Source organism: Liolophura sinensis, chromosome 1, assembly GCF_032854445.1.
Source record: "Liolophura sinensis isolate JHLJ2023 chromosome 1, CUHK_Ljap_v2, whole genome shotgun sequence".
Lineage (NCBI taxonomy): Eukaryota > Metazoa > Mollusca > Polyplacophora > Chitonida > Chitonidae > Liolophura > Liolophura sinensis.
The window spans coordinates 15,640,319-15,664,712 of NC_088295.1; the positions used below are offsets into that span (position 1 = coordinate 15,640,319).

Sequence of the window (24,394 nt, forward strand, 5' to 3'; positions counted from 1 at the left end):
CATGTGGTTTTGGACAGTTATCATGCAGACGTTACATGTGGTTTGGGTAGTTACCATGTAACTGTTACATTTGGTTTTACCTCCGCAAATAGTCGCCTGTTATAAACCACCTGGTTGGAGGGAACAACGCGTTGCCTGGAATTACATCCTCCCCGCCTATAATCGGCTTTTTGCACCACAGCTATGATTCCAGAGGTTTTCCATCGTTACAGGAAATGGGTTATCCACGTTAGGTCTCGACTGTAAATAAAAACAAACAGAGAGAGAGGGGAAAAATGTGTACGAGTTTGGCTGAATGGCTGAATAAGCTGAATATTGTAAAACAAATTTACCGGGCAAGGCTTAATCCTTTATTTAATTATTTGATTAACGTTACGCCATACTCAATAGGGTTACGCTATACTCACTATGGCGATCATGTTTATTGGCAGAGAAAAACAGGAAGTCACGAGAGGAAGATAACGTATCCTGCCAACTCGAGCACGAAACCTCACATCCAAAAGGTTATATTCGATCAAAACGAACACAATATAATTAAAGGCCCGCACACCAGGCTTGATGGCGAACTTTCCTAAAACAAGAAAATACTGCCACATGTAACCCTCTTAATGTCTAACAATCACATACCATTTGACATATACCAAACAGTTGACAGCCTTGACAGATAGAACGTACTGCACTTGTAAATCACGGCCTGTCTTGATCCTAACACCTTGTTTTCAGAGACAACTCACCTTGGGAAGGCTGCATTGGAATTACTCTGGTAGGGTTGCTATATCCCGTAACTGAGGGTTCTCCAACTGTTGTCCCTCCGCCAGCAAAACGACCAATCTCAACTTTGTTCTTTTTCATCATAATCTGCGCGAAAATTGGAAGAATTGGTGTGAAGCGTGCAACTAGGCATTACATCACTTTGTGCTGGTCGTCACATTACTGCACGTAATAGTTGACTTCTATTTCCTGAAATATTTATTCATATGATTTGAAAGGTAAGTTGGGAAATTGAACTCACCTTTTGTGGATAATTTAAGTCATGTATATGTCTGCCTATGTTGAATGCACTCCATAGTTGCTTAAATGGCCTCAAGGCACAATTAAAACACGTCACTATATTGCAGTAAGACCATAGCTAAAAACTTCTGAAGAATACTCAGGAATTTTAACCCCTAAATCACGCTCATTTTGAGATACAAATGCGCAATGCATACGTTCTTAGACTTCAGAAGTATGGATATGGACTGATACCTCACCTTAGGATAAAAGACCAGTGCAAGCGATGAGGTGGTGCAAAATACTATCAATGCGGACAGCAGGGCGTATCTGATGACGTACTGAACATCTGTGAGCACGTGACCAATGGGTACGGCAAAAGCACATAGAACAGTGACGTTGTACACGGACATCCCAATGGTCTTTGAATCGTTTAATCCTGGAACAGTGACTTGTCTGGTTTCCCATGCCAGAAAAGATCCCAGCAGCAGTAATAAACCTTTGTAGGAGTAAATAGCGATTTGGAACCATAATGCAGATTCACTGTGACATCGTGTGTACTCAGGCACGATGATGACGTCATCATCCTTTGAGTCTTTCTGGAAGGGCAATCATGCACACCACGATAAAAGCGAGGAGAACAAGTATCAAATTATTTCTGTTCTGAATATTTTAAGAATAATTTTGCTATTAATTGGTTTAAGTTTTATGATTTATTTATGCTAAATCCAATAGGGTGAAATCTCACATACATGAATGATCACAAGTATAACGGCAGTTTAGATAGAGACGGATAAACGTAGCTTCTTGATTAGAAACCCCATACAGCTTCAATTTAGACGACATGTGCGCGCGATTATCTTACAATTTCCGGTAAAATGACTTTCTCTCCCTTTAAAGTGTCGACGGCAATCCAGATGCCAAGGACGATGAGATCACAGATTGTCATCAGGCCGACGAAAATGAAGAGGCGAGAGTCTTTGATAACCTGGAGAAGACAGATCCAAGCGGGGGAAGATCAATAAGGTAAAGTGGATGACTTGTATCTTACACCAGACTTCACCTAGTGGTCAAGGGTTGTATATTGACACTGGCTCTACGTGAAGACTGATCGAAAACCGAGCTAGGTATTATCTGTAGGGCAGTTAGTCCATTTTCTTTCCTTGATCCCGGAAAGGAAACTAAGCAATTGTATTTCGTTAATCCCCGAAATGATTCTAAGGTTTACCACCGGATAAATCAGTGACGTGTGCTGTTGTAATCTTCCAGGAGGAAATCTGTCAATATTTATTATCATCCGAATACAAATGAAACCATGTCATTTTTTGATCTGCATGAGAAAATATTGAAAGCAGCTTTAAGTACTCACAACGAAATAAAACTCGTTTGCTTGATGATTTCCGTAAATCTCTTGAAAGACATAAAACCAAAGAACTTCTACCGTCAAGGTATTGTTATGTTTAAGAGTTTTCTTGTGAACCCACAAGTTACCTTTCTTTCTAGGGATTTGTTTGTGAAGAGCTGATGAACTCTCCACGTCTTGGAGAACATGGAGCCAAAGGCAACAGTAAAGGCCAACGTAACAAGCCACATTCGCAGCTGAAATATAAAAAGAACAAGGAGACATTCCCCAATAATATAGTTACGAGACTCCACTATATGAGAATGTGACCGCGCTGAGAAGGGTATGAACGGGGCTGCACTGTGAGGAGTATGGACGTGGCAGCTATTTGAGGAATATAAAAGTTGTCGCAATGTGAGAAGTATGGAAGTGTGTGCACCGTGAGAAGTATGGAAGTGTGTGCACCGTGAGGATCATGGAAGAGTGTGTAAACTGTGAGAGGCATGGAAGTGTGCGCCCCGTGATTATCATAAATGTGGCTGCAATATGAGCAGTTCGGAAGTGGGCTCGAAAACTCCAGTTGTTGAAAGTAGGACATTAATAAAATAAATCCATAAACAAAATTCAAAATATAAATAGTAAGGAAGAAACAAAGGGATAAAAAATAAAGATACAAGGTGGACATTTAAGTAAGTAACTGTTACCAACCCCAAAAATTTTCTTCAAACTTGTTCTGGCTTTCGCAAGGTTGAAGCCACGGCAGCTCGTTCAATGATTAACATGTAAGGCTGAATCTGGCTATCGAAATACGTGTTACTTACATGTACTTATATTTATGAAACTTGTGCTAGATCTGGAATTAATTGGATGTGGTGTATTCATGGATTTTGTGTACCACTTAACTGTTAATTTTATGTAAGCTGTGACAGAGGAATTAAAACATGGTTAAGTTGAAAATTGCCCAGAACGATCGACTTTCATCATCAGAAGTCTACAGCTGCCTTTTCGAGTACATCTGTTATACTTACATTACAAAAGAAAGTGAAGGCATCCATAGACAAGTACTTGGTGTCCAGACTGGCGATTAAAACTACCACATACATGAGCATACCACCGGTCAGTATTAGGTTGTTCAGGTTTGGACTGGACATCTTGATAACTCTACAAAACACACCAAAAGCAACACAACCAATCAGTGGAACAACAAGTTACAACAAGTCTTTTCAGTGGGTTTTCTCAACATCACACAGTCGAAATACAAGTTATATATATATAGATAAGGAATGTTCTCAACTTAATGGAGAAGCCCGGTAGAACTCGTAAATATATGTATCACTGATATCACAAAAGTCACCGCTCATGCTCATCCGACTTCAGACTCTCAGCACTTCCGTTCGTGAAGAACTATTACATTAGCGCGACATTACTCCAAGTATGCTCGTTAGAAATAACGAGCCCAATAAAGATGTTAGACCAACTTTTCATTGCGGAAGCGGATGTTGAAGACGAGGAGTGAGAGGGTGAGGATTATTCCTGCGCAGGCGATGGTGATGAACATCCACTGTAACCAGGTGGGAAGCTCCTGCTGTTCGTAACGTCGAATAAAGCTATCCTTTGGGACCTTACCACCTAGCAGAGGAAAAGGAAATGTGCATATATGACTCGCGAAGAACCTAAAACACCGTGGAAATGGATTGTCTAATTACTAACCGAGGTTATGAGAGATAGAATCATTATGGTATGCCAAATGCAATATAATTAAAAGAATAGGACTGACAGAAAACTCAGAACAATTGTTTTTTACTAGACGTCACTGGTCTGGGATTAATCAAAATGCTGTATTTTACAGACCCACTGAAGGTTTTATCCATTTATCAAGGGAGTGGTAGGTCGACAAGCTCATTGGTTTATGCTAATGAAACAATGGAAATTTCGTGACAAGGTAGCAAGATGACCTCACTCTATTCGCAAGGGAAGCTTAAAATACAGGAAATATTCATCTCCGTTTTATACTTAAGCCGAAATCTCACTGTCAACGGCGCAGTTCTTTGGCAGCATCTAATCCAAACGTGCTCAACGAATGTTCACTATAACAAATGTGGATATTTTGAGGAGCTTATAGACTTAGTAAGCAATATTAGGCCTTAAGGTAGACACTCACCAGGCCAGATGATACCGCTATCCGGGTACCATTTTAACTCGTACTGGATCTCATCAAATAGCCCCACCTCTACCATCTGTCGATCTGTGAAAAACACTTTTAATTTATGGGAATATTTGCCACTCATTTATCATCTTGATTCAGATTTATTGTCGCTGTGATAAGCATTGTGTTACAATGTAATGGCTCTAGGCTGATTTATTATCACGAAACTGTTGCGTAATTTACCGACTCTTACATCAGTCCATTATCAAGCATGGAATGCTACTCCATGTGGAGACAAAACCTAATGTTGATATCATCTCAAGTTTCATATTACAAACAGCAGAATACCGTAATTTCCGTTTTAGTTCCCACTAATGAATATATAGCCTAGGATGCCCCTCGTTTGGAAAAGGAAGGAGATAACATCATATTGTATCTAGGCGTTCAGCTGTTTGTGACAATCGGACAATTTCCTATCCAGCCCCAAATTACAAGTACAATGTGTACAACGTTCACACAAATTTTTCGAGGGCTTCAATGCATTAAGTGCATATATGGTGTATTCAAAATGAGCTTTAGATCTCATTATCAATATCTTACCTCTCCACTGGTTAATGAAGGTAATTCCGACACGACTGCCGTCTGGACGAAATGCCACAGGGCCCTAGGATGACAGAAGATGGTAAGACAAAACTTACGCCGACAGGAAATGGTTCAGCTGATCATATTCCTTTGTTAACAGTTAATAAGAACGTTGTTGATCGCCACATACCGACAGCCTTAATGAGAACTCGTGATTACACGCATTCTGTGATCGCAATGTCTAAATGCTTAACTTGAAAGGAGCTGGAATGGTAATGCGGAGAATCGGCCCCAGAGCACGAAACGGTGCACTTCAAGAAGTGAAACTGTCTATAGCTGTGATTGACAGCTGTTGACAAACTCGTACTGCTGATTCTGTTTCTGTTCTGTTTTACTCTTCTTTTCCTGTCATATGTCAAAGCATGTGACTTATAAAGCTTCCAGCATGCACTGAAGCAATGTATAGGTCATAAAATCGACAAATGGTAGCCTGTTCCAGTCACACTAAAATTAGTTTTTTTCTTTTTTTTGCATTAGACACTGTTGAGTGCGGAAATTACTTTCTGAAAAAAAAAACTCTTGAGCATACAGCTATGCACCAATCAAATTAAACACTTTTATACCAAATGTTCAGCCTTATAGTTCCGCTACGAATAACATGTTAATTTCAATGATAAATATGGCTACAGAACCGCATCTGCGCTCAACGAGGATTCACGTATGACTATTGTTACCACACCTTACGTATCACCATAATTAAACAATTATCCATTCTAATGCAAAATAACACTTACTTAATGCAAGACAGTCTATATCTTTACTCACACAAAAATATGTTGCGAAAGAAAAAAAGAAGAAAAACAAATATTCGAACTCTTCCAGCAGGTGCAACCTACTTTCCATAGTCACTGCGTTAGGACACTGTACTATGAAGGATAACTGATGGATTATGCCACAGATACGGATTTCTAACTTGCCAAAATATAACAAAACTGATCACATTATAAAGCTTAATTCTTACATATGAAGACAAGCCTTAACCAAACGAAACACTGACAGCACTCAGGAATACACACATGAAGGTTTCAGTAAAGATTTCAAAAGATATTTTTTGATCTCCATTAACGACACATTGCCTCGTTTGAACGAAAAATTGGCGTTTTTGATGGAGAGTGTATTTTCGGCGGGTTATTACTAAGCAATCATCTCTTTTATGGCAATATAGCTTTTATGGGTGATTCGACCCATACTCCTGATATGAAAATTTACAGAATTGTGCTGGGGTTTTGAAATTTGCCCCCTTCTTATCAGGTCTTTTATTGTTTATAACTGTCGTTGAAAATTTAGTCTTTTGGTCTTTTCCTTTGCAATGTACAAATATCCAACCCTCACCGATGCTCCAGCAAACTGTATTTCCTCCAACCCTTCACGAAATATCTGGCCCATTGCGAAGTCGGAATAAGTAAAGTCCTCCAGACGTTTGCCCAGTGGTACAAGTCTTTCTATGGAGTAGTTCAGGGCTAGTGCAATGGCCCAGGCGGCGTCGTAGGCATGCGGGTGGTTGTGGGGTAACTGTCCACCTGGGACAAGAGAGGAAAAGAGCCTATCCGAGCGATCCGCAATTTCCTTGGGTGTCTGGAAAACAGAAAAAAATCAGTTTCAGAGTTTAAACGGGTGACCCGTTTATTCGAGTCATAAGAGTTGTGCTGGACATATTGGACCTCTAATCGATGATTATAACGACCCTCCAGGTGTATTGTCAATATCTAATTTCGGTGCAGCCAGCTACACACTCGTGCAGCGCTTGTTGCCATGGTATTTACTTCGTGTAAGGTTATCAGTGTTGAAATTGTGGTGTATCTGACCTGAGAACAGAGTCTATATCTTATAAAATGTTAACCTCTGCTGATGACAAACGCGGTCGCTCAATAGTCAACGACCAAGCATTGCGATTATAAACAATTCATAGGGTTTCCATTAATTTGCGGCAGATATTGGCTAAGTCTGGTTTTACCGATTGCTATTAGTCTGACATGCAGACAGTTTGACATCAACAAGTCTGAAAACCCACAGGATCCGGCTATATTAATGCGATCCGTGCCATGACCTTGAACAGTTACAGATAACCTTGGGCAATGTAACTATATACAAATTCGACTACCTTAATCCTAATGCACATGCCATATGCATAAAACACACCTTGTTGTCTTCACAGTATTAATGCATTACCATTTCTCTACCAGCTAAGAAAAAAGAAAAATGCGCATAGAAAATAAACTTCAGAAAAACAGAACTAAAAACAGCAGACTCAAAAAATAACAAATCGAGATTGTGTGAATTATACTGGGTCCAAGCGGAGTTCCACCGAAAGTTCCTTAACCCTAGCCACTGGGATCACATTATCGATTGATGCTTTAAAAAGTCAGAATGTTGGTCAGGCAATTAGAGAGGTACTGTGGTTTCACATCGATTCGGCTTTGTCCGTCTTCCTTCACCCAGAAACCTAAAGCCCATCATAAAAGTGAAATATTATTGAGTACAGCATCAAACACCAATCAAGTAAATATAACAATTAATAATTAAAAAATCTGTTTTTATTACCATTCCGGCAATTGTTGGCTCCTCACTTGTGCTTAGGAATTGCTGTGACAGTCCCAGGTAGCCGTCAGCTGCTTCATGAAGCTGCTCTGTATTACAGCGAGACTCTGGTGGAGTCCCCCATGTGGTGTCGATAGAGTCAGGCCATCCCGGAGTCGCCGCCCAGTTCATCAAAATCCACACATAATTACGACCCGTTAAGCCTCTGAGGTACGCCTGTTGATAGAAGTAAGAGTCACTGAACAATTCCACAATACATCTTAGGTTGTTGACGGAATAAGGCCAGCCTTGAAACGCCGCCCTGTTCAACAAAATTAAAACGTAATTAAGCACCTGTGGTACACTTCGTGATAGAAATGAATCAGTTAACTGTTCTTCCAGAAACTGATGAAGCTGTCATATTTTTCATTTTAATGTACAACGCTATCTGTTCATGCTGAATGAACAACATCTGTGGTAAGTCGATGAACAGAGGCTGTATGTGTTGTTCACTTACAATGACAAATGTGTGTGTAGGGATCAGACAGCAGACTTGGCGTTTCTGCGTGTAAAAAAATTCTTTTGTCTGAAACGGAACAATTTTCGAAATTTGTTGACCCGTGTTTAGTAAATTACCAATTACAGACTGCTACAAAATTCCGAATTCATTCATGAAATATGATTAATGGAATGGTTGCGACTGATAAAAAACGGAAAAAAGAGCATCAAATACATCAAAAGATGAGAAACATGCATTGCCTACGCATGCTCTTTGATCATGGAATTGTAATGGCGTGCGTTTCTTGTGACTGCAGAGAAAGTCGATGATGGTGTACAAGCAACAAAACAACAACTTGCCAGAGATCTGGTAACAGAAACCTTACCAAGAGAAAGATGAACATTCAGCATAAGTGTTATCGAGCTCTGATAAGACGAACATAACTATTTCTGTCCCTGACATTTCTGTTCGTTTGTCGAATGTCAAACGGGACTATATCGGATATTTCTGTAATGAATAGGATGCGTGAATTCTTCCAGGAAGAGAGTCTGTATGCAGAAGTGGTTGGAGTAAGTCGAGTACAGTGCTTGTCGTATGCGTCACTCTGGACAACTCACCTCGCAAAACACCTGGCGGACATACAAGTCGTTAATATTGGCGACAATGATCCGGGCATCAAATTGCTGCAAGAAACCAGAATAAAGAATGTGTATTCTTTAATACTGGCCGTATCTGTGTTATCAAAACTCCGGGCGGCATCCGCGGCCGAGGTGATTAGCGTGCTAGCGCGGCGCAATGGCCCAGGTGACTCACCAAAGCGGTCGCCGTTGTCCAACTCATGTTGGGAATGTCTTTCCCTACGAGGGAAGGTCTTTCAGCAACCTGCGGATGGTCGTGGGTTTCCCTCGTGCTCTGCCCGGTTTCCTTCCGTCATAATACTGGCCGCCATCGTATAAGTGAAATATTCTTGAGCACGGCGTGAAACACTAATCAAATAAATAAATCAAAACTCAAAAAAAGGCTACTTGTGAGGTGCCTCCGTGGCCGAGGTGGCAAACAACCCTGGGCAATGCAATGACCTAGGAGACTCTCACCAAGGCAGTCACTGTGAGTTCTAGTACAGCTCATGCTGACATCCTCTCCGACCGTACGTTTGGAGGTCTACCAGCAATCTGCAGATGATCGTGGGTATCCCCGGGCTATGCCCGACTCTCCTCCCTTCCCCCGCCCCCACTTCAATGTTGACCGCTGTTGTATAAGTGAGATATCTTGAGTACGGCGTAAAATACCAATTAAATAAACGAACTAAATATATAAAGGTTACTTTGGTCTTTCAGACAAAACATTGTTCCATCATCCATCGTTAATAATATTAAGAATTAATTCCATAATAAAGGGTTTAATGAACAGGAAAAGTACAACAGCACTGCATGAAAATTAAAAAAGGGAACATCTGAAAACAATATTGACTGATGTGTAAATATAGGGTTAATCTGTTAATGATCCACTTCTGGCTTTCAATCGATTCCACGGCACACAACCAGCGGTTAAATTATCACAATTAAGGTGTTAATAACAGGTGGTTTAATTCCAGGTCGTAGGCACGTGGTCACGAAATCTATTCAGGTATGGGATATGCCATTGATCTAAGGACTAATCCGTGTTAGTACAGTTTGTATATCCAAAAGAATTGGGCCAGTGTAGCATAACGGGAATGAATCAGTGCAGGGAGAAATTCCATTCAATCCGTGCCTGGCAATTTTGACCATTTAGTTATTTTCTGTTGGCGTTACATGCTGGACACAAATGCCAGTGACATATTGGGAAAGTCAGTATACACTGAATACCTCTGCAAACAGATACAGCGAGGCTGTAGCTCTTATGGCACTCCAAAGCCCATACAAGTACTACAATTTGCCTTTGGTCAATGTCAGAAACATGTAAATCACAAGGTGGCCTTTGTCTACAGGCAGATCAGTGCAAAGCGTTTAAATAGGACATACAATATATAAACTGCTAAAGACTGGTGATGTGTATTGATTACAGATGGACAGACTGAATATGATCAATTCGTGTAGTGTGCTCACTAAGTATCCCTCGATCGCTACGAACAATACTAGTGGCAGCTGTGCCCAAAATACGAGTATATTTATTGATTTAAAACATTTACTGGACAAACATTTTAGTAACTGACGTCTTCGAGTTTAAAATATATCACAGCTACAGTCAACTTACCTTCAGTGTTTCAATATGTTGAGCTATGTAAGCGTTGGAGTTTTCAGTGAGCACTGATGACGTCACAACTGTGATATTGTTGTTTTTCATCACTTGGTGAAAGTCACTCATTTGCTGTAATGATATGATTTCAGTTAAGTGATATCAAAAGCAATTTATTTTGTCACACCTGTCAATTTCCGGTCCCCTGTAGGCGGGCAGAGAGCGCATGGAATCATCTCATAAAGCTTTTAAATAATTCATTGAACAGTTTCTGCACATGTCAACTTTTTATGGACTGTCAAGATTAGAAAAGTGCTAGTTTGCCGGAAGGAAATGTGATAAAAATGACGAAAGCACAAAATGATTGCTGGTTTATAATTAGACAGACAGCCCACTGGCTCGGAACTAAACTCTAAAGAACAGAACTTCTAAATGGAGTTGAAACCAAGGTAGACATCTTAAAAGCACGGAATTCTGGTGCAAAATCATATGCAGTATCAAGACACCCCATGATAACATAACACGATGGTATAAGTGCTACATGTTCCATCACAATGGACGTACCGAGGAAAAGGCTTCAGTGCTGAGTGTAATGGTGGCCACCTTTGTCCAGGAGAATCCCTTCATGATGGCGAGCCGCACAGGATTCAAGCTCTTGTCGATTGGATTCACGACATAGGTGCTGTTATACACAGCTCTGTTGTTAATGTCGGAAGAGCGTGCTGAGTAAATCAACTGAAGATAAACAAAATCAATTTATATACCGTCCTGCAATATATACATATACTCTGGGTTTCCCCCGGGCTTTGCCCGGTTTCCTCCCACCATGATGCTGGCCGCCGTCGTATAAGTGAAATATTCTTGAGTGCGGCGTAAAAGACAAATCAAATATAAAAATAAATGAATACACTCAGGGTTTTCGTCACATTGCCAGGCGACAACAGATTGCAAACCTTATGAAAATTGGACTGAAACACTGATATTACCCATCAGGCAATTTTTTGGAGGAGTCAATGGAAGTTTAAGCGCTGGTTCCGATTCGTAATAAAACTGCCTTTATCTTAAATAAGTTGATTCAATAAGTGATTTCCACATCCCACGGAAAAAGTATAGATGGATCTACAAAACTAAGGATTTTCTAAACTAACGGTTCTATTTGGCTTCCCAGATTCCGGATTACCTGCTAAGTGTAAACTATCATTATTTGTTAATTAACAATTATTAACCGAAAACTCTGGTGTTATACCCTTTACAGTTTTATAACCACAGAAAAACAGAGCGATATTGCTCAGATCTTATATCGAGTCCGGCTGGATTAAGCCGGGTTAACGACGGTCAAACGTCTTGTTTTGTTCTAACTCACACAGATAACTTAACAGTGAGTAACGTCTGGCATAACGAAGGGTTACTAACGACCTACAGTCATTAGTTCTCGGTGTACTGTCAAATACCGTATCATTGGTGAGCAGCAATTCTGCCATCCTGTGGAGTTCGCCAATAAGTCAAGGGGAACAAGAAAAGGAAATTACATGACAGCACAGAACTATTGATGTAAAACACCACCAGAGTCGGGACGTCTTAACGTTTTAAGTGCCCTGAAGTGTTCCCAGGATGCGAGGACAATTCATGACGATCCTCTGCTGACAGACAGCAAACTGGCATCATATCAAAGAAAGGCTATTTCAGACAGCCTCAGTATTGGCATCATGAATAATTCTAAATGGATCGTTTTGAGTTGACGTATTTTATAAAATCAAACGTACCAGACGTTTCACTCTAACATTCACTTAATTAACCTAGTACCACTGTCGTTATCGATGGCTGCTAAGGATTAAAACATGTATGCATAGGCTGGAGAAAAGATATTCTTGTTTTCTTAAAGATTAATTTATTCCGTCCTTATCTTCACCTACCAGAAGCAGGCAACACCATAAAATTCTTCCGTCGATATTTGCAAGAGAAATGCTTTGTATACTCTGAAGAGGCTCTAGACACCGTCTTCTATTTCCACTTAAGGAACACCCGACAACTACATGTTATGCTATAGGTCTTTCTACTACACTAATTCTCACCCAAGGTCGTTTCCATCAGAATATAGCTAGTTACATCGTTACACCTTGTGGCAGCCGTTTGGCGAGGAGTGGCCGTGAAAGGATTTATTTGTATACACGTTTCCCACTGGTCTAGTTCACATTTATGTGTCTGGTAAATCGTTATCTCAACAAATCAAACAGCTAATGCCGACAGACGGACTTTTCAAGTCAATATGTCGTTAAGGCAACGCACCATTTTTGTTCAGAGTATTTTTTTTCTCGCTTTGAAACTCTCTAGTTACAGTTTATAACGTATATAATATATTGGTTTTTGATCAGGTTTTTTGTTCGGTAAGCCCTGGAAACACCACAATTACGTAACTGTTATAAATGGATAGCTGCATTCTTCAGATAAAACTATTGTCAGTAGAATTCTTGTAATGGACAACCACTAATCCCAGTAAACACGTTTATGGTGAATTAAGGTAGCCTTTGTGAAGACACAAAACAACGTCAACAATTTTGTTTAAAAAAACTGAACTATTATACTGGAAATGCAGGATTTCCCTACGAAAAAAGTACAGTGACGTAAACTGTCAGGTGACATATTTCAGTAGTTTACTTTAATTTGTAGTCCAGCTTGATAACAACTTTAGCAAATGATTCTATAACCTGGGTGCAGGAATTGTTCAGAATGAAGAAGAAGTCTTCTTCTTTACAGTTATGAGCGTCTTATTGGTTGAATAACAGGAGTATGACACCTGTACAACACTCATTATATGCTGACTCATCAATATTTTCCCAGATCTCCCACGATTTATCGTGCGATCAGTCCAACATTTATACACCGAGAACCCGAGAATTTTCTGGCGCAGTTTGTCTGAACTGGTCGTAAGTGTAAACGTAACTGTGCCTTAATAGAGAAGACAACAAATAAAATAACCTGAGCTTTTTAGGAAGAGGAGTGAAAATAGACTTAAACAGTCATAAACATTTTATTAAGGTAACTCAATAACTTCTAATAAGGAATTTATTTATTAAGATAACTCTGTTATTTCTAATAAGGAATTTTAAACAACGCAATGGGATGCGCCATGTTTAGGCAACTGGAAACACACATGCTGTGTCACTCATACCTCACGCACATATGCTTAAAAGGTAAGACAAGGTTCCGTTAATGGTTCCGGTGATGGAAATAATTCGCACCTGATTGGACAGAAACTGTTAACAAGGTGACGCTTTTGATTGTTTCAGTGTGAGTGATCTGTTCTCTTTAAACTACGATTATTCCATTAAGACTTTTGTCTACCATTAACGTATATACCGATTCAGGTTTTTTATCAGGGTTTGAGAATCGGGTATACGGGCGATTATTAACTAATCTATCTTCAGAAAAAATGATAATGTTTTCCCTGCATGTCGTTATTAAATGTAAATTATATATATATAAATTGTGTAGAACGAAAGAAACATTGCAATCGTTATTTGGTGGTTTTAAACGTCTTTAATTCAAGGATATATACCCTTATCATGAAGCATCTTAGTCAACATAGTATGGAAATATATTTTCTTTAAAAAATGGTGGATCGTTCCGAAAAGACATTGAACGATTGAAGCACTGATATATAGGGTCACGAGAAAAGAGCTGAAAGGTTACCTTTCCTTTGGTTAATGATAAGCACGTGCAAGCAAAAGAAAAATCACACTAAACAGAACAGACATCTGGCAAATATTTCTTCGTTATGCAGAATGGATAAAACATTTCCATAATCACTATTTTGTGTTTGCGTTGAATAATTGATAACAGCCGGAAATGGCTTGTGGCTGAGTGACTACCATAATGTATCAAATTCAATATTTAATATGATGTAGGTTTTAGAGAAGTAATTAGATGATCTAGATAAGCTTTGTTGTATTTTATATTCGTATTGTTTGTGCTTCAATAAGACTAGAATATTGATAAGTGCTCATGTTGTGTTATATGCAGGATTTTATTGCGCATGAGCACAAATTCATTAAAACTATAACCAACACAATAAATATTTCAAAAGAATTTTTAGCAACGTTTCTTTCTTGAAACTCGACGTTATGAATCCGATTATGTTAAAAGGTTAGATATTTTTCAAATGGACGCTGCTGCAAATTTAAATTGAATATGCGCCTCGGGTCTTCAGTTCAGACAAACTGCTTACAATTTCCGCCTTTAGACCATACACACTAAATTGAACCCAAATAGTTAGACTTCAAAACGGATAAAAATCGTTTGGTTGAATCCGACCCAGATGGATATTTAGAATTATTTATCTATGGCAGTTTTCTGTGTATATTATCTAGCATTGCGGGAAATGATTGATAATCAAACCTTCCGCGATCTCATCATCTGTACTTGGCCTAGGTAGGTCTGCAATCCCAGCAGGGTATCACGGCAGACGTTATAGTATTAATCGACATCGAAAATGCGGGTTCTAGGAAGCTTATGAATCTACTGCTTGACATATTTTCATCGTGAGAAGAATTAGTCTAGGTTGTGTCTGTCGTTCACATCATCAACCTGGCAATATACTTTGTGTTTGCTTCCATTACTGTAGACTCAGCACTGAAGAGCATGCCACAGTAGTGAATGTAGCTGAGTATAAAGAGGAACAAAACCTTATAAAGCACGCTGCTATGAACTACCCTGAACTCACCTAGTTTTCCTTTTCTAACATATGAAGGATGCTTCCATTACTAGATTTATTGGCACAGGACTGATATTCGTTTATCAGCTCTTGCTGGCCTCCTCAGGGGTCGTACACGTGGGAGGTCTGTTTTCACTTATACGTTATCGTATAAGTGAAATGTTCTTGAGTACGGTGTAAAACAACAATGAAATAAATAAATCTTGTTTCCTAATACATAACAACAACATGCTGTTCGATCGTTATTTGCATTATTTGGGTCGCACACGGACAGCGTCTTCTTGTAACAAATTAACACAGTTTAAATGTATTGTGCTCCGCATAGTAAATGGTAAGTACCGTTGTGTTACAACCTGCTTGCAAACAACCATTCCACGTCATATCTTTCAGAGATGTCGGCACACATATTTTACACCGTTTGAAACAATGTATCATTCTAACACTTACAAAATGCTCATATTTTAAACCTCAGTTCTACGACAGTACCAGTACGCAAAGAGGACATGGAGATTATAGCCTTGGTACAAAGGTTGTTCGGCTATTGCCTCTGTTAGATCAGTGACACAAATGACCTTAAGTATATGTCCCATTAACTAAAGATGTCTCTTCCTCTGAGTGATCGATGGATGATCCTGTAAAGGACAGAAACATATTGTGGTCGTAGCTTACCGACATCAAATTCCACATGTGGGCCACCTGAGCAATAGCGTTGGTGGGTTCCGACTTGGCTGGCCCTATAATCATCAGTCTATTTGGGCCTTCACTGATGTATTCGAACAGTCCTTTCATGGCTAGCCCGGGATTTCCCTGAAATAAACAAGAAATAAAGTTTAATTAACACATTTAAGGGTTTGGACAAAGGGGCTGTTTTGTGGTTGGTTTTGGCATGATCGGTTGTGTGTTAATGCTTTCGAGCTATTTTCCAGCTGAACCGTTTAACGTAGTGGTATTGTTGAATTTGGGCAGAAAGCAATCCACTTGGGAGACCGTTCAGGAAAAGCCATAACCTCGCCTAGCATTGTACCATAACATTTTTATTGAATTATAAATGTATTTAAATAACACACAATTCTCCAACCATTTTTTTTTCAGAATGTGGATTTGAATACGCCCTGAAGTGATATAGAAACAAATGTCAATTAAGCTATGTCCCCAAATGGGACTAGAACAATGACATACACCACTCAGACTGCTGAACAACACACACGGACGTTTGCCGTAGGCACGTGCTTCAGACCAATATACCGAGCTGAAGAGCATTTATTACTCCATAGCACTGCTATAGCGTATGTCGAGCCCTAAAGCAGATGCTCTGTGCCAAAGGTCTCTCGAGTCGTTAACATATGGCTCCTGTAGTTAAAAATGAATATGAACTAAACAGTATGCATATGGAAATATTACCTGAGTAAAGAACACCAGACAACCAGATGTACTGAGGAAGATACAAAATTCCGGAACAGAAGGCGCAATTTAATTTACTGGAAGATCTGGAATACCAGAAGCATCAAAAAATTTCGAGCTGTTTCAAATAACTTTTTGTTTAGAAAATTGAGACATGTACATTGTTATCTAAATATAATCGGTTCAAAACGCTACATCTCCGCCCCACCGGAACCTGTCTGAAAGGCCAGAACTCTAATCCAGTTAAACATAGGATAAAGCAATTCGGACTTTTCATTAATGGTAAGGCCACTAAAATGAAAATAACGGTGATAACAAAGATCAGTGACAATTATACCAGAAAATTCATCTACTCATATTTTTAGATTTCTTTTCTCTCTCTCAGTCGAATGCACTATAATATTTACGTCCTCTGATGGACAATAATATTTACGTCCTCTGGTGGGCAATATAATATTTGTCCCTCTGGTTGGTACTATAATATTTAGATCCTCTGGTGGGCTCTATGTACACATTTCACTTGTACACATATGTTTACTTGATTCATTACTGAAGGTTCGTTTATATCATAAAGAAGATAAGCTTAGATTGATGTAATCTTTGATCAACCAGTTTAAATAGTATCATGTAGTAATATCTGAGATGAAATTATTATAGACAATGCGGCAGAATTTGGTTGATATGTAAGCGTATATTGGCCGTGGTCTTCACCGCCTTTATATTGGTCTCCGCCATGGTGTAAAAGCCCCAAGCACAAACCTGAAGACAGTCTTTCTCTGCGGATATCTAACTTCACATACTGGTTCTGACTGTGCGTTAACATTGCTTGCCTATTATCACGTGCCAGACACACAATATTCATGTAGGCCTACACAACATGCTGTCTTCCAATCGATGCAGTAGCGACTTCTTATTTGAAAACCGCGTTACGTTGGAGTGCTTTCTTTTGTGGGGTGAAATTAAAGGTAATGGAAGTTGGTGGAGAGTTGACAATAGACGGACGAGATAAGTAAACCCCGGAAACGTTGCAGTAAGTATGGTACAGCACAGGGAAAGCAAGGTTAATTGCATAAACAGCTGCAAGTAATTAAATATTAAGCTATTAAATATTAAAACTCGTCTTGATTGATTTCAGATGTTGCTATGAAACAGTAAATATTAATTTCAGACTCTTCAGCACAGGTCAGTTTACTGTTTTATTAATTTTTAGAGCGTCAGTGAGATTACGCCTTGGACGATTTAACTGACAGCATCCACTTGGGTCATTTTACCGCTAGTGTAATAGGTTGTTCGGTGTTGATCAGTTCAAAGCCTTCCTCATTTAACAGCGCCGAGAACAATACAAAGGTTTTTCTATTACAGCTTTTATGATGCAGTCTTGCTTCTGATTGTATAATTTTATTACATGGGTCATTTTATTGGTTTCATCCGATTATGGCTTGTTTCTGAAATTGATTATGTAATGCTCACGTTTTTGTTCTGGACATGTATAATATTGTCACAGAGACTATCCGTGCACTAGGTTTATCCCTTATTATTAAGCCTAGTCTTCACGTGACGGGATAAAGGGACGAGGAGTTTTATTGGCAGGGTGCCCTGAGTAACTATTGGATATGTCAACCACACAATAAACTCTTTAAATCAGACAGATGCATTTACGCCTGTGCTGATTTCTCGATTCTTTATTGACGTATAGTCGCGTAATTAACACTACACAGTAGAGAGTCACCCGCCAAATCACATCCATGCGGATCTAAAACATCCGCGTTTTGTGCGCCGGATGTAGGCTTTGACGGATTCCGCGGTTATTCCTCTCGAATGCAAAAGGAGCTTGTAATTATGTGGGCCAATACACAATGGTTAGCTAACTACTCAATATATGCCTGTCAAGAATAAAGCTTAAAAGGCACATGAAAAATTCTCTCAGCAGCTTTTCAGGGCTGCATTATTTTGAAATCATCACCTGAATATCATTTATATATGATCTATATGGCCAAGAGGTTTTTACGTGACATCAGCGGTTTAATTTTAAAAGATAAGTTAAAAGGGCACCAGATTAAAAACTAGCAGAACGATTGTGTATTACGTCTGCTAGACCCCTATCCCACGGTCCTGATCCACACAACGACAAAGGACTGGTAAATACTCCTATCCTACCGTTGCGATCTACACAGTGACAACGCGCTGGTAAGTACTCCTATCCTACCGTTCTGATTCACACACTGATCTGGCGCTGCTAAATACTCCTATCCTACTGTTCTGATCTCCCTAGTGACAACGTATTGGTAAATCCTCCTATCCTACGGTTCTGATCTACATAATGACAACGTGCTGGTAAATACTCCTATCCTACCGTTCTGATCTACATAATGACAACGTGCTGGTAAATACTCCTATCCTACCGTTCTGATCTATATAATGACAACGTGCTGGTAAATACTCCTATCCTACGGTTCTGAGTTACACAATGACAACGCGCTAGTAAAATACTCCTATCCTACTGTTCTGATCTACATAATGACAACGCGCTGGTAAAATACTCCTATCCTACTGTTCTGAGTTACACAATGACAACCCGCTGGTAAAATGCTCTCATCCTATGGTTCTCATCTACACAATGTCAGTAGTCCTATTCTACGGTTCTGGCCCATACAATGACAACGTGCTGGTAAATACTCCTATCCTACTGTTCTGATGTACACAAATGACAACGCGCCGGTGAATACTCCTATATTCCACCGTTCTGAGTTACACAATGACAACGCGCTGGTAAAATACTCTCATCCTATGGTTCTCATCCACACAATGTCAGTAGTCCTATTCTACGGTTCTGGCCCATACAATGACAACGCGCCGGTAAATACTACTATTCTACGGTTCTGAGTCACACAACGACAACACGTGGGTAAATGCTCCTATCCTACGGTTCTGACCTACACAATGATAACACGCGGGTAAATACTCCTATATTCTACGGTTATAAGTCACTCAATGGCATCGTGATGGTAAATACTCTTACATTCTACTGTTCCCATCCACACAATGACAACGCGCTGGTAAATACTCCTACATTCTACGGTTCTGAATCACAGTGACAACCCACTGGTGAATACTCCTACATTTTACGGTTCCTGCCCACACAATGACAACGGGCTGATAAATACTCTTACATTCTACAGTGCTGAGTCACACAATGACAACGCGCTGGTAAATACTCTTATATTCCACGGTTCCGATCCACACAATGACAACGCGCTGGTAAATACTCTTATATTCCACGGAGCTAAGTCACACAATGGCAACGCACTAGTAAATATTCTTATATTCCACGGTTCCGATCCACACAATGACAACGCACTAGTAAATACTCTTATATTCCACGGTTCTGAGTCACACAATGACAACGCGCTGGTAAATACTCTTATATTCCACGGTTCCGATCCACACAATGACAACGCACTAGTAAATACTCTTATATTCCACGGTTCTGAGTCACACAATGACAACGCGCTGGTAAATACTCTTATATTCCGCGGTTCCGATCCACACAATGACAACGCACTAGTAAATACTCTTATATTCCACGGTTCTGAGTCACACAATGACAACGCACTAGTAAATACTCTTATATTCCACGGTTCCGATCCACACAATGACAACGCACTAGTAAATACTCTTATATTCCACGGTTCTGAGTCACACAATGACAACGCACTAGTAAATACTCTTATATTCCACGGTTCCGATCCACACAATGACAACGCACTAGTAAATACTCTTATATTCCACGGTTCTGAGTCACACAATGACAACGCGCTGGTAAATACTCTTATATTCCACGGTTCCGATCCACACAATGACAACGCACTAGTAAATACTCTTATATTCCACGGTTCTGAGTCACACAATGACAACGCGCTGGTAAATACTCTTATATTCCACGGTTCCGATCCACACAATGACAACGCACTAGTAAATACTCTTATATTCCACGGTTCTGAGTCACACAATGACAACGCACTAGTAAATACTCTTATATTCCACGGTTCCGATCCACACAATGACAACGCACTAGTAAATACTCTTATATTCCACGGTTCTGAGTCACACAATGACAACGCACTAGTAAATACTCTTATATTCCACGGTTCTGAGTCACACAATGACAACGCACTAGTAAATACTCTTATATTCCACGGTTCTGAGTCACACATTGACAACGCGCTGGTAAATACTCTTATATTCCACGGTTCCGATCCACACAATGACAACGCACTAGTAAATACTCTTATATTCCACGGTTCTGAGTCACACAATGACAACGCGCTGGTAAATACTTCTATCCTACGGTTCTCATCTGTAGATAATGACAACGCGTTTGTAAAAATCATTTTACTGACATCAGTGAAATAATATCCCGACGCTATATCTCGAAAGGAACGAAATATTTATTTGGCTATATCTGAGGGGTTATGTCCAAAAACTACACCTGTAAAAGACTAGCAGACCCTTTGTCAGAAGAGTTGGTATTAAGGTGAAAACAGAAGTGAAAATTGCAAAATGTGAAAATCACCAGAAGTCCAGTCACGCTAGATATACGTAACTGTTCCTGAGATGGCATTTTCAATTAAGAGAGATTTGTCACGGAAATCAAAAAGGAAGTTACATACATACTATTTGGCCTTGTCAAACACTTATAACTTACAGTATTCACGAACTCCTAACTTAACAGGTATACCTGGCTGTTCCTAGTTTTTATTTACCCAGGCCTAGAGGAAGATGGACGGGGTTTTTTCATTTTATCTGACAGATAAAAGACACACCTGTCATGCTCATGAGTGATCAGTCGCTAAGCAATCAGATTTTGGTGAAAGGTGTGAGGCTTCTTCAGACATATGAGCTGAAGTTTTTGCCCTTCTATTAGCTTATTACTGACTAGATCTGATGAAATACCTACATTTAGTCCGTCCACTAATGGTCCAATCGAATTTTATTTCCGTATTTTTGGACGTGAACGCGGGTATTTATGTATTTGATGAATTTGATTGGTGCTTATAAGGTTTGGCCTGAGCAAACAGAGAGGGTCTACCGGATGGGTTTGGTGTAGGGTTGCCTGTGATCTAGTACAGGGAGTGGCTTCTATATATTTGGTTTAGGCAGATCTGACTACGGTGAAGGCTGATGTTTGAATATATTTGGATGTATTGGGATATGTGTCTAACTTACAACAGACCATAAGAGCTACATTCATGTCAAGCATAGCTAAGGCCTTTTCACGATGTTCCACTTATTGCGATTAATTTCTTGGATGAAACTTCGACTAATTCGTAGCATAAATGTAATTGGTGAACGTAAGCAAATGGTCGTAAAACCCCTTTACTTTTAGACTTGACAAAGTATGAAAGATATTAGTATATTAGTAAATTGTTTTTATCAACCGTATGCTATCTTCTTTCCTTGTCATGAGCATTTCCACGTCACAAAACCTGGACATTTCCACTGAGAAATAACATGGCAAAAACAATAACTATCGATCGTGTTGGGGGTAATTGCCCGTCGGGAGTATTACAAGTAACTTAACGGTATAATTAGGTACTTAATCATTAGTGACCACGACGAAGTGCAGTACTGTAGTACATCAACTCAACTGCCATTCGCGATGATTCTAATGATTCTACTAGATCCTCGTAATAAGTAGGTCCTCCGAAAATGCCAGACAGTGTGTGCGTGGAAAACTCCTTATTTATGACGTTTATTAACAGCCTTTGACTTCCATGACCAGCATGAAGTACCCGGATTTTCTGTAAATTTCCTTCAAAACATGTTTAGGTGAAACCGTTCCTCATTTTTCTTGCATGTTTCAAGCATTGGCCTCGGCAAAAAAAAACTTGACATTCCAGGAGAAAGTGCAACGACAAACAGGAAATAAAACAAAAAAATGCTCGGTATCTCTACAGTGTAATTTGCTTTAAAGCAGTAAAAAGATCTTACCTGGTCGTCGACCATGTCCAGGACTAACTCATAATCGGCCAGCACATCCGTGTTGTTGTTTATATCGTCAAAGGCGATTCTGATTATATCTGGAAAAACGCGGGCGTGCACAAACCAGTGGTTTGACAACGTACAAATTCCACCAATGTGAAGTTTCTGTTTTTGAGCCTGACAGACGAATAGTAAGAGAGCGAAACAATTCCCAAGAATCAGAAGTGCTAAACGGTCCTTGGCAGCCATGTTCATGGACGGAAGGCTGAGGTTGTAACGGTAAATCTGTACCGATGTTCCGCTTGTATTGATCTAAGCGCGCCGCTCTGCCTCTTTCTGATGATAGCCAGTGACTCCGCAATTGTGCAGCGTGATAGCTGCAGAAGCTCTCCAATCTCGGCCCACGCACCTGATTCACGAGTCGGGATTTTAACTTCGTTTCAGTCATGAAGAATCTACGCCATTACCCACCTAGACTTTAGTTTTTCAGGAAGCACAAGCTTCTCTTGCTACCAAGTTTCCCATTTAACATAAACTCTTATGCATAAACGCTCAAACATTGTCTAGTGTTGACGTAAAGCATGAGTGCCTGAGCCACAAACATGGTTGGAAAGCATTCAATTACATGCAGTTGTAAAAGGAACCTAGTTATAGAAAGAAAACACTTATTGGGAACTTTAAACCTTGATATATGCATGTTCATCAATCCGAAACAAAACACGAGTGCTGCTTGTAGGAATCAACGGAGGGATGGTTTCATGGCTTACAGATATGAATGAATGATTATGGCTTAACGCCACATCGGCAATATTTCAGCCATATCGTGGCGTCTTACAGATATGAGAAATTTTTTTATCGAAACACACCTCTAACGATGCTTATCTATGGAAGTGAAACAATTGAAATCATCCTCTTAGGACACTGATGTTTTAAGACTGCATTTCATAGAACATCATTTTACAATACAATTCCCGGCAAGTAGAGAAAATATAACAACTGCACTAATTTTTTTATCGATTGTTAATCAAATGTATAATTCACCGTAATGTTTCATACGCATCACAAAGCAACAAGGCATAATCAAAACCTTCCAATTTATGAGATGCAAAGTAACTTTTTTCAGTTGATGCTTAGGGTCATGTATCTTGTAATGTTAAAAGGCAGACTTGGTAACTGCAAGTTATAGGGGACTCCGTGGCTCAGTTGGTTAGCGCGCAAGCGCAGCGTAATGACCCAGGAGCCTCTCACCAATGCGGTCGCTGTGAGTTCATTTTATGGTGGCTTTCTCTCCGGGCGTACGTGAGAAGGTCTGCAGCAACCTGCTGATGGTCGTGGGTTTTCACCGGGCATTGCCCATCATAATGCTGGCCGCCGTCGTAAATAATCTTGAGTACGGCGTAAAACACCAATAAAATAAATAAATAAAATACTATAAACTGTATACCAAATTTGCTTGGCTACATTACGAGATGTACATGGTGACTGTGTGCATAAAATATTTCTATATCCAGCAGCATTCGTGCCAGCGTGGACAATTTTAATATACGTGCAGAAACCTATGATTTTGCTATGATTATTTACAATCATACAGTTGAGCAATCTCGATAACAAAGCTAACGGTAGTAGCAATGAAAGGTAAGCACTTCCTGTTTCAATGCTAACAGCGTATGTCTCAGCTAGCTATGGTCGACACACAAAGACAACAACATTACAATTGCTCGGCGAAGATCAAAACGAACAGCTGGGTGGAAATGAGATCTATCCATGTTGAATAACGACATTGTCTTGGGGATTGTGACATTAGGAAGTGGGTAAGGTGATATATGAAGACTATCGTCACAAATTACAGGATTTGACAAACTTCTAATTCAAAACGTGATAAGGCAACGAGCCACCAACTGAAGACAATTCCATTCAAAATTGAACAGTTTTTTGCTTCTACCTGTT

The 24,394-nt window shown here is 39.7% G+C and overlaps 1 protein-coding gene across 1 annotated transcript; it reads right to left on the reverse strand.

Moving 5' to 3' along the window:
* Positions 1-229: 229 nt before the first annotated feature.
* LOC135466584 (gamma-aminobutyric acid type B receptor subunit 2-like) lies at positions 230-22,696 on the reverse strand. Its single transcript, XM_064744182.1, has 16 exons — positions 22,457-22,696; positions 15,734-15,871; positions 10,918-11,088; positions 10,372-10,485; positions 8,754-8,819; positions 7,662-7,874; positions 6,453-6,695; positions 5,079-5,142; positions 4,494-4,577; positions 3,811-3,961; positions 3,361-3,493; positions 2,482-2,589; positions 1,856-1,978; positions 1,251-1,589; positions 735-858; positions 230-240 (listed from the first exon to the last, which is right to left on the reverse strand). The coding sequence occupies exons 1-16, from the start codon at positions 22,694-22,696 to the stop codon at positions 230-232; spliced, it is 2,322 nt and encodes a 773-aa protein (XP_064600252.1).
* Positions 22,697-24,394: the final 1,698 nt, after the last annotated feature.

Coding starts and splice junctions, on each gene's coding strand:
- LOC135466584 (XM_064744182.1), bottom strand. CDS start 22,696: ATGGCTGCCAAGGACCGTTTAGCACTTCTGATTCTTGGGAATTGTTTC. Junction 7,875..8,753: donor TCCGCCAGGTGTTTTGCGAG/GTGAGTTGTCCA, acceptor TTCTATCAACAG/GCGTACCTCAGAGGCTTAAC. Junction 1,590..1,855: donor AAGTCATTTTACCGGAAATT/GTAAGATAATCG, acceptor TTGCCCTTCCAG/AAAGACTCAAAGGATGATGA.